This window comes from Microcaecilia unicolor, chromosome 11 (assembly GCF_901765095.1).
Source record: "Microcaecilia unicolor chromosome 11, aMicUni1.1, whole genome shotgun sequence".
Classification (NCBI taxonomy): domain Eukaryota; kingdom Metazoa; phylum Chordata; class Amphibia; order Gymnophiona; family Siphonopidae; genus Microcaecilia; species Microcaecilia unicolor.
The window spans coordinates 45,863,894-45,879,490 of record NC_044041.1 but is presented as its reverse complement, the minus strand read 5'-3'; the positions used below and the strand labels follow the sequence as shown (position 1 = coordinate 45,879,490).

The 15,597-nt window shown below is 44.6% G+C and overlaps 1 protein-coding gene across 1 annotated transcript in view; it reads left to right on the top strand.

Moving 5' to 3' along the window:
* Positions 1–15,597, top strand: part of TMEM132D (transmembrane protein 132D) — a 506,509-nt gene that overhangs the window by 467,437 nt on the left and 23,475 nt on the right. The window contains exons 6-7 of the mRNA XM_030218396.1: positions 12,031–12,236; positions 13,176–13,449. Coding sequence (XP_030074256.1) covers positions 12,031–12,236; positions 13,176–13,449 — 480 coding nt within the window. The remainder of the gene's footprint in view (positions 1–12,030; positions 12,237–13,175; positions 13,450–15,597) is intronic.

Here is a 15,597-nt window from a genome sequence, read left to right as displayed (position 1 = left end):
GATGACAGCATAAATCATTGGCAGTGAGCTCATTCCCCTGAGGAAGCCTATTTGGTGAATTTTCACACACACAGTACATATGCATTCTTGTTGAGAAGATTTTACATTTATATTTTGAATAAAAAATTTTGGGGAGGTTTTTTAAGACCAATGATAGAGAACTGTGAGCTGTTTACAAATCATAAATGTCCACCTGACTGCAGGTTTACCTGCTGCTTTAGGTCAGGTAAGACAGTCACAGACAACTGAGGTCTTTTTTTCTCCTTTTTAGAAATACAAAGAAAAATTTAAAAAATAAAGATATTAAGCAAAAGGATATTTAAGAAACGTTAAGAACTGTGTGTCTATATCATATGTTTCTTATTCTGGAGTACATTTGTAATGTGATTGATCCACCGATCCAACATAAATCCCCACACCCAGCAACACAACATAATCAATGATCGTACTGGACAATTTACTATCCTCTTTCCCCCTCAACCCATGATGCCTGATTCACTTCTACCTCATTTGACCACAACACAATCTTGTATTTGTTGTCAACCGAAATGGCAAACGCCTTTACGGTACTTTGTAAGCCACATTGAGCCTGCAAATAGGTGGGGAAATGTGGGATATAAATGTAACAAATAAAAAATAAATAAATTTGCATTTGTTTTGTTATACTTACAACAGCAATATGATTAAACATTTATTCTCTTCAGTAAAGGGGTTTGCCCTCTCCGAGGGGCTTTTTTACTAAGCTGCATGGGCGTGTACGCTCGCCCAACGCACGCCAAAATGCAGTTACCGCCCGACTACTGCGTGTCTGAAAAATATTTTTTATTTTGGTCGCGCATAACGGATACGCGCCAAGTGGCATTTGACACACGTAGGTCATTACCGCCCGGATTCTTTACTGCTAGGTCAATAGCTGGCAATAAGGTCTCGGACCCAAAATGGACGGGTGGCCATTTTGAATTTGCCGTACGTCCATTTTCGGCCCCCCAAAAAAGGCCCTTTTTACAGGTGCGCTAAAAAATGGATCGGCGCTCACCCAAACCCCGCACCTACACTACCGCAAGCCATTTTCAGCGCACCTTAGTAAAGGGACCCCTGAGTATTTTAAATTTAATAAGAATGATATGTATTTAATATTCGATTAATCCAAATTCAGCTTCAGTGCTGTTGCAGTATTGATTCCTCTTTGAGATAATGCACTGCAAAGTGCTTTAAGATATATAGTAGATTTTTTTTGCTAAACACAGACATTTTAGAAAGGTAGATTAAAAAAAGAAGTGTTTCTTGATCATACCTGCAAATGAAGTGTACATTTTACTGCCAGTCATTCTGCTTTTCAACTGAGCTAATCATATGGCCATGTCTGAGGCAAAACTGGCCAAGGATAAGATGCTTTTTATTCATGAAATGGCCTGATTTATGACTATGTTACATCTTACACCATCTCTAATGCTGTACTTTTAACAGTAAGTACAAGCTGTACCAGAACAATAGTATCTATCAAACGCCAGTCTGACATTGAACTGAATGAACAAACCGTTTTCCCCCTTTTAAGTTCTTACAAGATTGCTTTTGAAATAAATTCTATAAATGCTTCTCCATATGCGTTTAATATAAAGCACAGCCATTTAGATTTGAAAAAAAAATGCTTTGATTGAAGGCCTGCTATTACAAGAACGTTACCGGCGAGTATCTGCAAGCAACCTGAGTTCCATTTGCCAAGCTGAAGTTGTAGTGGCATCATCTGATGAATATAATCTTATCAAAGAACCCATTAGAATGATTTAAAGGTCAGGATAGTGGTTCTGATGTAGATGAGTGCTCGCTCCAGCTGATGGTTGATTGTTTACTTGTGCTCAGATGGAAACGGGCTCACTATGAGTCGACAGTGAAAACAGCTTTCTTTTTTCAGCACCGTATTTAAGGAATAATGTGCCACCACATATTAGTTCAGAACTTTCTTAGATTAAATTAAAATACTCCTAAAATGCATTTTTTCCAGCTTGCCTTTGAATGCTCTTTATTGTGATGTATGGTTGGCCTGTTTGATGATACAATCTCCAGTTTGTTTTTGGCAAATTAACTATCCTTCTGTGATGGCTTCAGGAAGAGCTTAAAAACCTTTCTCTTCCCAAGCACTGCTTCATAACAGTCCATTGACTTCTACCACCTAGTATCATCCATTATCCTTTCCTATAATGTTTTTGGTATCATGCATTACGCCAATGGTCTCTAATTGTTCTCATACCTCACACTAACATTATCAGCTTTTGTCTCACCTAGAATGTAAACCGCACGGAACCCTGGAAAGGGAATATTAGCGGTATACAAGAATTTATTTGACTTGATTGGATTTGATTTGATGATTGGAAGTGTTCTTTCCTATTTTAAATCAATGGCATAGCCACAGGTGGGCCCAGGCCCACCCACTTTGTGCTCAGGCCCACCCAGTAGCAGCACACTGTGATATGGCTGGCAGGGATCCCCCAGCTCCGCCAACTGAAAACTCCCAACACCTCTCCTGCCCACGTACCTTTTAAAAAGCATATCTTTGCTAGCAGCGAGCAGCATGACTGATACACACTGCTTGCGTTGGCCTCTCAACCTTCCTTCTGACATACTCCGCCTATGTGGAAACAGGAAGTTGTGGGGCTGGTTTGAGCAGTGTGTATCAGTCTCGCTGCTGGTGAAGATCTGCTGTTTAAAAGGTACGCGTGGGGGAGGTAGGGGTCGAGAGACCGAATTGCCTGCGGGCGGGAGAGGGAGAGACTGGATCACCTGTGGAGTGAGGTTCTTCTGCCCACCTAAAGTTGGGTGTCTGGCTATGCCCCTGTTTTAAATGGATTTACTTTCCTTTTATGATTATAGTAGTAAAAAAGGCCCGTTTCAGAAAGCAATGAAATGGGCGCTAGCAAGGTTTTCCGCGATTAGCGCGATCGCCGGTATCCGAGTCCTGCTCCCTGCTCCCATGTGCTGCAGCGCGCGCACAAGCTTCTCACCTACCTGACAATGTCCCATGGTATCGGCTGCAGGAGAGGAGGACGCAGACCATTGGCCCTCGCTGGCGCTCCATTCGGATTCCTGGGCAGGGGGAGGAGTAGGGAAACACGCTCCGCGTGTTTCCCTACTCCTCCCCCTCCACATTGGACACTCGCGGCTCCTCCCCTCTCCCTGACGTTTCCCTACTCCTCCACCTCCACATTGGACACTCGCAGCTCCTCCCCTCTCCCTGATGTTTCCCTACTCCACCTCCACATTGGACACTCTCCCTGACGTCACAATCTACTCCATGAAGGACACAACCACGGCACCACCGGAAGCCACCAGGCAGCCTCAGAACATTGGAGGTGAGCTTTATTATATAGGATTTTACTGTTGTAAACCGCTATGACCTGTACGCAGATATGGTGGTATTTTAAATTGTGTAAATAACATATGTCCACAGGAGCATCCAAGTATCTTTCCTCTAGTCAGTTATTGAAACTACCTCCATAAAGGCATGTTTGGAGCAGATGCACAATTAGATCCTCCAGAAAAGGGATAATGGAAAGGTGCACACTGTCATTTCCAAGGGAATTCTGCCAGTGACATTTAAACAGGATTTAAATTCATTCACTCAACATTTAACCTGAAAAGTTGAAAATGGCATTCCATTCGCATAAGTGCAAGATTATGCAAACATGTAGACATGTTAAACACAGCCACCTAATGGGATGAAAGGTTTGCTGGCAATAGGTTATATGAACAGAGTTCAGGCCTTTAATACATCACTCTTCTAACTCACCTAGAGAGAAAAGTGATAGTTAATAAATTATTGGACCGGCACATTTCCTCCTATATTTTAACCACAGCAACTGAAATGAGCAAGTTTTAACAGCTTACCAAGACACTTATGTTATTTCCTTAATGCTAAAACAGTGATGCATGGTTTAGAAATACTCAACAATATTTATTGGTAGTGATGTGATTATCAATAAAACATCAAAATGTATTTTAGATTTCAGGTTTTGTTATCGCAGGGTTTTTAAAAGTAGAACCAGCCCAGTGCCTCAGGGGCAGTGCTGTGTACTGCACTGTAGGGTACCAGGTTTTGGTCCTGTCTTCCGTTCAGCCTTTGGAAGGAAGGCAAACCACTCGTCAAACAACAGTGATGCCTGTTAGCTGGAGGTAGGGTCTATGTGATTTCAGGGTTTCAAAGGGGGCCCTGGTACATCACTTCTGGTCAAGGACTGTTGCTGCAAATCCTGGCTAAGGGGGTCTTTTACTAAAGCTTAGCTCAAATTATCTGCAGCAGGGCCCATAGGAATAAAATGGGCCCTGCTGCAGATAACTCAAACTAAGCTTTAGTAAAACTAAGTGAATAGGAAAGGGGATGTAAAATAGGGTAATTGTTAATAGAGGCTTATGGAAATGTACCCAACTGAGGTTGTCCCTGGAAACACAAAAGAGCAGAAGAAAATGGTGAGGGGTGGGGGAGGGGCAGTGGTGTGCTGGTAAATTTTAAACAACAGGCTCTCTCCCCGGTCCACCTCGGCGCCCCCCATCCACCACTGCACCCCCCCCCCCCCATCCACCTCTGCACCCCCCCATCCACCTCTGCGCCCCCCCCCCCAAAAAAAAATTGCAGAGCTGGCTATAGCCGGGGGGGGGGGGGGCAATGCATTACTCTCTCCAGGAAAAAAAATTAAATGATCCCAGGTTCCAATCTAATTCATGTTTAATATGGGATAAAATGCCATAAATAAGTAAATAAATATAAACTTTTAACATTCAGCACCTGATTCTCAAAGTGGACATATTCCAAACACTATAATGAAAATAAAATTATTTTTTTCTACCTTTGTTGTCTGGTGACTTTGTTTCTCTGATCATGCTGGCCCAGTATCTGATTCTGCTGCTCTCTGTCTGTTCCCTTGACTTTGTTTCCAGGGCTTCCTTTCCATTTATTTCTTTTCTTTCCTCCTTTCTTCTTCATTTCTGGTCCTCCGTAGACTTGACTGTACAGTGGATCCAGCTTCTGTCTATTTTCTCCATCCATGTGCAGTTTCTCTCCTCACTTCCTTTTCCCTCATCTAATCTCCTTCCTCTATCTTCCCTCCATGTCTAGCATTTCTTCTCTCTCCCTTCCCTTCCCTCCATCCATGTCCAGAATTTCTCTTGCCCTCCTCTCCATCCATGTCCTGAAACTCTCTTCTCTCCCCTGCCCTCCTCTACCCATCCATGCCCAGCAATTCTCTCCCCTGCCCCCCTCTGCCCATCCATGTCCAGCAATTCTCTCCCCTGCCTCCCTTTGCCCATTCATGCCCAGCAATTCTCTCCCCTGCCCCCTCTGCCCATCCATGCCCAGCAGTTCTCTCCCCTGCCTCCCTCTGCCCATCCATGTCCAGCAATTCTCTCCCCTGCCCCCCTCTGCCCATCCATGCCCAGCAGTTCTCTCCCCTGCCTCCCTCTGCCCATCCATGTCCAGCAATTCTCTCCCCTGCCCCCCTCTGCCCATCCATGCCCAGCAGTTCTCTCCCCTGCCTCCCTCTGCCCATCCATGTCCAGATTCTCTCCCCTGCCCCCTTCTGCCCATCCATGCCCAGCAGTTCTCTCCCCTGCCTCCCTCTGCCCATCCATGTCCAGCGATTCTCTCCCCTGCCCCCCTCTGCCCATCCATGTCCAGCAATTCTCTCCCCTGCCTCCCTCTGCCCATCCATGCCCAGCAATTCTTCTCCCTCCCCTCCCCTCCCGCTCCCATCCATGTCTAGCGATGTCCTTCGCCCCCACCCTCCCCTGCCGCGCCCATCGTCAGTTTCAGTTACCTCCCTCGAAGCCCTGCATTATTTAAGGCCCTGCTGCCCGTCTCCAGCTGCCTTCCCTGCCTGCTTCTGAGGCATTTGTGCCCTTAGTCCCGCCATGGAAAAAGGAAATGACATCAGAATGACGTCAGAAGGCGGGACTAAGGGCGCGAACGCCTCAGAAGCAGGCAGGGAAGGCAGCTGGAGACGGGCAACAGGGCTTTAAATAAGGCGGCGCTTCGAGGAAGGTAATTGAAAGTGACAGATTGGAGCGGCAGGGGAGGGAGGGGGCGAAGGACATCACTTGACATGGATGGGAGGGGAGGTAAGCATGGCGCTCTCCTGCCATGCTTACCTCGTGCAATGGAGCCGGCTCGCCCCGAACAACAACCGGCTCGCAGCAGCTGTCAAAATTTAACAAGCGGCTCTTGCGAGCCGGTGCGAGCCGGCTCCAGCACACCACTGGGGAGGGGGAATAGTATCAGGGGCCATTAAAAAACTGCTTCTATTGAGTTATTGCAAGAAATTATACATGTTATTTAGCTTTATGTTTTCTTTTAGATAAAATACAGTGTATATAGACTAAAGCAAAGGTGACGTTATGGACCCTGAGTCACCTTTCTTCTGGCCGTGGTGCTGGCAACACCATGTATTTTGATTTCTGGATGATCCATTTTATACCAGCATGTTTTACATTACATTTTGAGGCAGGGTTCAGGCTGCTGACATCTATGGAAAAATGCTGGAAAATGCCAAAGTGGGCTCAGAGTGTCCCAGAAAAAGCCTAACTGCCAGATAAGACTGGGCCAGAGGTGTAATGGAGAGGAAGTGGCCCTGCCATAACTGCCACCTGTATTCCATGTCTAACTGAAAGCCAGACCCCTCCCCTGGTATGCAGACCAGCTGGCTGTCAGTCACCTCATGTATTAGCAGTTTTTTTCAATAATCCTGCAGCACCTTCTTTAGCAGGTCTGCCATAATGAGAATCTGCTGCTTATAGAAAATTCTGAGATTGGTCATGAACAGTGAAAGGACTGAGCCAGCTATAGGGGCGATGAAATAAAGAAGCACTTTCCCCTGAGGCACAGAGCTTCTACCAAAGTGCTATCTGTAAGACTGAATAGTGCATTAGAACAACAGTGCAAATAAAAATAAGAAACTGAGAGGTCCTTTTACAAAGCTGCAGGAAAAAGTGCGCTGCGGTAGCGGCAGTGGCCATTTTTCTCTTGCGTCAGGGCCCTTTATACTGCAGAGAGTAAAATACCCCCCCCCCCCCCCCAAAAAAAAAAAATGGTCACATGGTAAGATAACTTTTACTATCAGGCTTATTTTCGAAAGAGAAGGGCACCTATCTTCCAACACAAATCGGGACATGGGCGTCCTTCTCTCAGGGTCACCCAAATCGGCATAATCGAAAGCCGATTTTGGGCGCCCTCAACTGCTTTCCGTCGCAGGGATGACCAAAGTTCCCGGGGACATGTCGGAAGCGTAGCAAAGGCGGACTGGGGCGTGCTTAACAGATGGGCGTCCTCAGCTGATAATGGAAAAAAGAATGGCATCCCTGACGAGCACTTGGCCGACTTTACTTGATCCATTTGTTTTCACGACCAAGCCTCAAAAAGGTGCCTGAACTGGCCAGATGACCACCGGAGGGATTCGAGGATGACCTCCCCTTACTCCCCCAGTGGTCACTAATCCCCTCCCACCCTCAAAAAACAAATATTTGTTGCCAGCTTCTATGCCAGCCTCAAATGTCATACCCAGCTTCCTGACAGCAGTATGCAGGTCCATGGAGCAGTTTTAGTGGGTGCAGTGCACTTCAGCGAGGTGGACCCAGGCCCATCCCCCCCTACCTGTTACACTTGTGGTGGTAAATGGGATCCCTTCAAACCCCACCCGAAACCCACTGTACCCACATGTAGGTGCCACCTTCACCCCTTAGGGCTATGGTAGTGTTGTACAGTTGTGGGGAGTGGGTTTTGGGAGGCTCAGCACCCAAGGTAAGGGAGCTATGCACCTGGGAGCAATTTGTGAAGTCCACTGCAGTGTCCCCTAGGGTGCCCAGTTGGTGTCCTGGCATGTGAGGGGGACCAGTGCACTACGAATGCTGTCTCCTCCCATGACCAAATGGCTTGGATTTGGTCATTTCTGAGATGGGCGTCCTCGGTTTCCATTATCGCCGAAAACCAGGGATGACCATCTCTAAGGACGACCTAAGGACAACCATCTCTAAGGTTGACCTAAATGTTGGGATTTGGGCGTCCCCGACCGTATTATCGAAACGAAAGATGGACACCCATCTTGTTTCGATAATACGGGTTTCCCTGCCCCTTCGCCAGGACGTCCTTAGAGATGGGCGCCCTTAGAGCTGTTCCTCCTCGTTCGATTATGCCCTTCCATGTGACCATGCGGTAAGGTGGCGGTAACGGCTTCCGTGGTAACCTGGTGGTAACTGGGCAGTGTGCAACAATGCCCAATTACTGCCGGACTAGTGCTGTGCTATAAAAAAAGTTTCTCCCGGCACACCGGAAATGGCAAATGCTAGAGCCGGAACTACCGTCGGTGACCACGTTGGGCCAGCAATAGTTCTGGGATAGCATGCAGTTAGCCAACATTGGGCTTACCGCGGCTTTGTAAAAGACCCCCTGACTCCTTTGTGATCAGACCTGAACATCAGGAAGAATAGTGTATTGCAAGATTGGCTGTTGGCTGCAGTAGGGTAGTGTTTTCCAAGGGGGGTGCCACTGATCCTCAACTGGAGCTTGGAAGGAGAGACCTATCCACCCCCTTGATAAGGCAAGAGCCACTAATAAGGCCCACTTTAAATACAAGTCTGCCCATCTCTGGACTGAAGTGGCTGCTTTATTTCCTTCATATATCGCATCAAAGTTAAAGGTAACTAATTATTGGTGCAAGAAAATAAACTGTGCACTTGGTATTAGATCAGTGTTTTCCAGCCTTAACCAGATGGGTTTTCAGGATTGTCACGCCTGGCATAGATTTGCATATACTGGGTCTTCAAATGTATGCAAATGTTTCCTATGCCTCTTCATTGTGGCAGACTTGGTGGGGCCTCCAGGACAAGACTGGGAAACAGACTATGGATCTAGACAAAGGCACTGGAGTAATAAGATCAATTTGCAGTACCATTTTGCGTATCTATCTTTTACTTGTAAATATCCATGATACAAAAAAAAAAAAAACTCCTGCGTGATAGCAACACGGAAATTCCTTTAAGGACTAAAGGTAACGTTTTGTCTTTTTGAATTTATTGTTCATCAAAAGTAGACAATTCTGTGCTAGATTGATGAGGATTGGTTTTGGGGCATACTTGGGTGCAGGGTCATTTAGTAGTTCTTAAATTATACCAAACATCCTTCATGCCAACAGAAACTCTTTACTAGCCCTCTTAACACATAACATAAAAGAAAAGGCTGGGGGTGACAGCGTAGCTGAGAACACAAAAGATACCTTGACTCTTAAGCTGAGTTCCCATCTGACCTTCAGCAAGTGCCACAATCTTCGTAGGCTGAAACATAGATTATACACTCTTTGAAGATAGGTCCTTCAGGTGATTTATCTTGTAGACTTGAATTCTGAGAGACGGTAGATCTTAGGAAGCTGCAGAAAAACGCATTCATTACACTAGTCCCAGATGTAAAAGCCATAAAGTCATTCATTTAACTCAACTGAAAAATATATGTTTGAGTCAGAGTAAAGCAACCTTTGCTGTCAAGGTATAAATTTTTATATAAAATGTAAATGGGAAATTGAATTCCAACATTTTATGCTTTTGTCTAAAAGGTATGCTTCAAAGGCGTTTTCCTGTAATTAACACTCTTTGACTTTTTTTTTTCATTACAAATGTTGACATCAAATTTTATGACTTGCTTTTCTTGTATGTATTAAAGATACGTAAGCCCACCAACATTTCAAATTGATAAATGGGTCCCCATCTGGACTATTATTGCATTTCTTAAAATAAAAGCACATTCGCATTGCACCCAATCTAAAAAGCACCCTGCGTCCCTTGTATTTATCTTTTATATCTGCTTCAAGCAATATGTTTAACAGTACTAGAACATATGGATGTTGATGGGTAAGTGGAGAGGTCTTTGCCTTTGTACTATGAATGGGATATGCAATGTATTACAGCAGAAGCATGTATTGTTACTCTAGTGTCTAGTATTTCCCACTGCAATCAAGGTTTAAGAAATGATCCCCTCTAGAGGAAATTATGTGGAGGGGCTAAAGGCCTCAGGTGAAGTCTGTGATCAGGGTATAGCCATTGAGGAAGGCAAATACCATGCCCAGGTTATTGCTGCTGTAAGAAAAAAAGGGTTATTTTTTTCAAGATGTAAACAAAAAATAAATAAAATAAAATTCCAGTATGTCAGTTATGATCCTGGGTTCAAGTGTCCTGCATAGACGGCTGCCTAATGCTTGTCCCATGGAGTAGGAACTGGGTATACAACCAAATTTAGGGGCCCTTTTACTAAGCCACGTAAGCGTCTACGTGTGCCATAATGGAGTTACTGCCTGGTTACCACGTGGTTAGTTATTGCGGTAATTTTATTTTTGGCGCGTGTCCGATACATGCGTCCAAAAAATTTCAGATGTGCATACTGGGTGCATGCCAAGTGGCATTTGATGCGCGTAGGTCATTACCGCTCAGTTACCGTGTGAGACTTTACCACTAGGTCAATGGCTGGCGGTAAGGTCTCAGACCCAAAATGGATGCGCAGTAATTTTCATTTTGCCACATGTCCGTTTTCAAAAAAAATAAAAAAAGGCATTTTTTACAGGTGCGCTGAAAAATGATTATACGTACACCCAAACCACGCGTCTACACTACTGCAGGCCATTATTCAGCGCGCCTTTGTTAAAGAGCCCCTTATAGAGTATAGAACCAAGCCTGGGGCTGGCTTACGCCAGAAAGCCAAATAAGCAGTCCAGACATTTATAACTCTCCACACTCAATAACTCAGTCAACTAATCAAGATTGTCTGTGGAGTCAATTATTACTATAACAGTGGCAAGGCAAACAAACAATAACTGTAGCAAAAATGTATACAAAATCCTGCCTTTCATTTTTGTATTTCAGCAGAGTTTTACTCCTAGAAACTACTATGTCCTTCCACTGAGGGTGGCAGGGGAGAAACACAGTTATCCTTATCCCAGTTCTTTCTCCCACTGTAGAGTGCAGATAGGATTAGCAATTGCCTTAATTCAGTTATCAGTGCTCTTGTCAGTTTGTTATCATCTACATTTGATTGTTGGAAACCCAGGGAGACTGAGCTCCAAATGGTGACTCACTGATTAGGACTTCTTTAGCTATGCTTGGACCTACAAACTCTCCTGAAGAGGTGGTAGTCCTTCAGCCTTAAGGTGCTTTATTTCTGAACCACAAGGTGTGTGGTTTAGTGCCTGGTTGGAAATCACAGCAATAATCTATTCTCGTCGTCCCCTTACTCTGGGAGTAAAACAGAAGGGATGTAAATGTAGGAATCCAGATAGGGCAGTAGATGTGACACTTGCACACTTCAGTCTATCTCCTTATATCTCATTGGTCTGAGTGACACAGCTAACAGGTTTTTAAGCTCAGGTACTATGCTTGTAAGGCAGGCTGGAAGGTTGTCCCTAGCTGTGGTATGGTCAGAGGTGGGAGATTCAAGCCTAAGTCATGGTTTCAAGAGAGGAGTCTCAGTTTTATATTCAAGAGAAGATTCTGCTGATACCAAAGCTTCCTACTGATTATACTGGACACTTCTATTGTTCTACAAGAATCTTGCATATTCTATCCCTTTCTGGAAAGTTCACCTAAAGGACACCGTTCCACGTATGAGGTCAGCCAGAGGGTTTTATACTATTGGCGGATTATAGTAGAAACATTTCATGCAATGCTCCTTACTGCTGAATTCTTCAGACTCACAGTGGAATGCTTGTTTGATATCAAACTGAACCTTGTTATCGGCTGGTGGTTCCCACTGTACGCTCTGGATACACCAGAAGTGGTGATTAGATAGCACATTATCACTGCCACAGTAATGGATTTTACTATGGGAAATGCCATGTACACCAAGAATAATGTCACATTGTCCTAATGCCGTCACTCAGTTATTTAAGAAGAGGTTGAGGATCGTGGCTATTTTTACTCAAAAAGTTCTAAGCAGTTGAAATCCTGTTTCTGGCCCCATTTTATGTTTGCAGTGCGCTTCATGATCCAGGTTTTCTTCTTCTATCGTTCCAGGTTTCTGACAGATGCGACTACGTCTTTGTGAACGGGAAGGAAATGAAAGGCCGTGTGAATGTCCTTGTTAATTTTACATACCAGCACTGGATCACCCCACTTGAAATGACAGTCTGGGTCCCTCGTCTTCCTCTGCAGATAGAAGTGTCTGATACTGAACTGAATCAGATCAAAGGCTGGAGGGTCCCCATCCTTTCTAATAAAAGGTAGAGTTATTTATTTATTTATTTATTTATTTATTTATTTATTTATTTATTTATTTATTAGAACTGGTTAGACCGCTATAACTGACAAGCAGGACTAAGTGGTTTACAGACTAAAAAATAACACAAAATAAAGGAAATACATCATTATGACAAGGAAGATAAACACTCAACCCAACATATGAAAAAGATAACTTAACAAGAAGTGCTGTATGGCTATTCACTATGAGATACACAATAACTAAACAGTTTGAGAGTCCCCTTTGACGAAGCGTTGCGAAACAGGCACCTGTCGGGGCATACAGGCACACCAGTTGCAGAAAGATGAGCATATCAGCTCGTTAAGCTAAGTGTCTTGGGAATACAATGTAGTATGATAACTCTATTGTAGAGAATAAGAACATAGGATGGGGGAGGTATGAGTCAATGATTAGATCTCATTGCACGAGCACAGATTCACCACGGGAGTGATGTGAATAGTAGCCGTGAGTAATGATATGAGACTCTACCTCGTTTATGGTATACAAGTGTTTCTAGAGATATTCTCCTATGTATATTTTTGTTAGTTTGAATAAGGAGTAGAGGAGAAAACTAAAGGCACTTATTTTTTTGACATTTTTTTCTAAGATAAGCAGCATAAAATCCGTTTTACTGTTCTGGGATCTTGCCAGGTACTTGTGACCTGGATTGGCCACTGTTGGAACAGGATACTGGTCTTGATGGACCTTTGCTTTGTCCCAGTATGGCAACACTTCTGTTCTTATGTTCTTTCGTACACACTATAGCACTAAGATGTAACATTATAAAATGGTACCTAGGTCACTTATGCTATATACCTGCCAATTTTGGCATCTCTGATATGTGTAAGTGGCGCATAAGGTGTTGTCACCAAGTTGTAGAATTGTGCTGATAGTATTTATGATTCTACTTTCAATTCACCAGACCAGCCCGAGACAGCGATGATGAAGAGGATGATGACAGGAAAGGAAGAGGATGCGCGCTTCAGTATCAGCATGCAGTGGTGAGAGTTCTTACGCAATTTGTGGCAGAGCCCTCCGACCCTGGTGGTCAGATAACCTACCTTTTGGGCTCCGACTGGCAGGTCGACATCACAGACTTGATTAGTGACTTCATGCAAGTGGATGAGCCAAGAATTGCAAAGCTGCATGGTGGGCACATTCTGACTGGAGAGGAAGTTGGAATGACAACCATTCAGGTAAGGAACCAGAAGTTTATATTTGCACTTATCCTAGTCCTAAATAAATCTTTGTGACAGCATAAATATGCGAGGCAGTATTTTCAATTGTTTTTTTCCCATCCCATGTCAGTGGAAAAACCCTTTGCTTATCCACTCTTACCCTAGCTGAAATCATATTAATGCACCTTTCCAACTTCACGTGCAGCTTTCTTGTAGGGGCCCTTTTACTAAGCTGCATAAGCAACTATGTGCGTCTAATGTGCGTCAAAATGGAGTTACCGCCTGGCTACCACATAGCTCTTGCAGTAATTTCATTTTTCGCACGCGTCTGATACGCACGTCCGAAAAAATAATTTTTATTTTCAGACATGCGTATTGAGCGCGCACCAGATGGCATTTGACGCGTGTAGGTCATTACTGCACAGTTACCACGTGAGACTTTACCGCTAGGTCAATGGCTGGTGGTAAGGTCCCAGACCCAAAATGGACGCGCAGTAATTTTCGGCAAAAATTTTTAAAAGGCATTTTTTGCAGGTGTGCTGAAAAATGATTCTGCGCGCACCCAAAACACGTGTATACACTACCGCAGGCCATTTTTCAGCGCACCTTAGTAAAAGGACCCCTTAGTTCCCTAATTGTCTAACTGCTGTTACCCTATCTTATCTGTGTATATGTTCCACCTCTACTTACACCCTATGCTGTTTATTAAGATGTTATTTTGATATATTGTATTGACATTATCCCCCAAATTCTAGAAAAGTTGCCAAAAATTGCACACACAACTTAATTGAGAAACGAGCTAATTAGTGCTAGTAATTGGATATTTATCAAGCAATTGTTGGCACTAATTAGGTTTAATTGGAATTTACGCACGTTAAATTTAGGTGCAGAATCTGCATCTAAAGTTTACATGTGAGTAAAAAAGGGGACACGGAAATGGGAGGCTCAAGGGCAGAATGGGGGCATTCCTAGCGTTTGCACGCCTTATTATAGAATAAGGGAGATACGTGCTTAATTTAGGCATGTACATTTGCACCACGTTTCGGTTGATGCAAGTTGCCACACCTAAAGTTAGGCGCTGTCCCCAGGCAAAAGTACTTATTCTGTAAACCATGCCTCATTTTAAGCACAATCAATAACACTACAAGAACCCCCAGGGGAGCGACAAAAAACTAAGTAAGACTAGCAAAAATGTCAATCCCAAAAAATGTGTAAGGCCTCGATGATAGACGCCAAACAGAACAGTAGTAAAAGCTCCGTTTTGTTTTGTAGTTTATTAATTTTATTTTATAATTTTCATTTATAATTTGTAATTTGTAAGGGGTGAAATGGGGAGTTCAGTATAGGCTGAATCTTCAACCGAGCACTACTTCAGTGAGTCACACCACTACAAAAGCGGCTCACAGGAGAAGCTCTATACATCACAGCACACTCACCCTAACTTTTCACCCCAGTTTTTCAAAAAAGTGAATAAGTGCCAATATCTAACTAAACACTACAAAAGCTCCCTATGGGATTACCACTACTGTTCTGCAGGGCCGCCGAGAAGGGGGGCGGGGGGGGGGGGGCAAAATTCCCTGGGCCTCCAAGGGGGGCCCGGCACCAGGGTCAGGCTACCAGCGCTGCAGCGGCCTGCCTCCTTGGCTCCGGGCCCTCTGCATTCAAAGCGGCAGTAGCAGATCGCCTCTCTTCTGGCCTTCCCTCCCTGTGTCTCACCCTCGCGGAAACCAGAAGTTACATCAGACAAGGGCAGGATACAGGGAGGGAAGGCCAGAAGAAACGTGATCTGCGACTGCCGCTTTGAATGAAGGGGGCCCAGAGCCGTGGAGGCAGGCAGGTGAGACCGCGGACTGCAGCGGCGGGGGAGCAACGGGGGGGGGGGGGGGGGGACGGAGGCACGGCAGCGGGGAGGCGGGGCGGCCTTGCCCCGGGCCCTGCCTAGTCTCTCTGCGGCCCTGCTGTTCTGGTGTCAACCGAAAGCCTCAAGGAGGCATAAAACGAACTTCTGATAACGAATGAAGCAAAACTTTTGGTTACTTCATTAACTCTAATCCACTGCAAACTGAAGGAACAAACATGAGCCAGCTTATCTGAATACCGTTACCAGATCCCGCTCATTCAGTGTGAGTTCCCCAACATCCAACAGAATTTTTTCGTTTCAAAGAA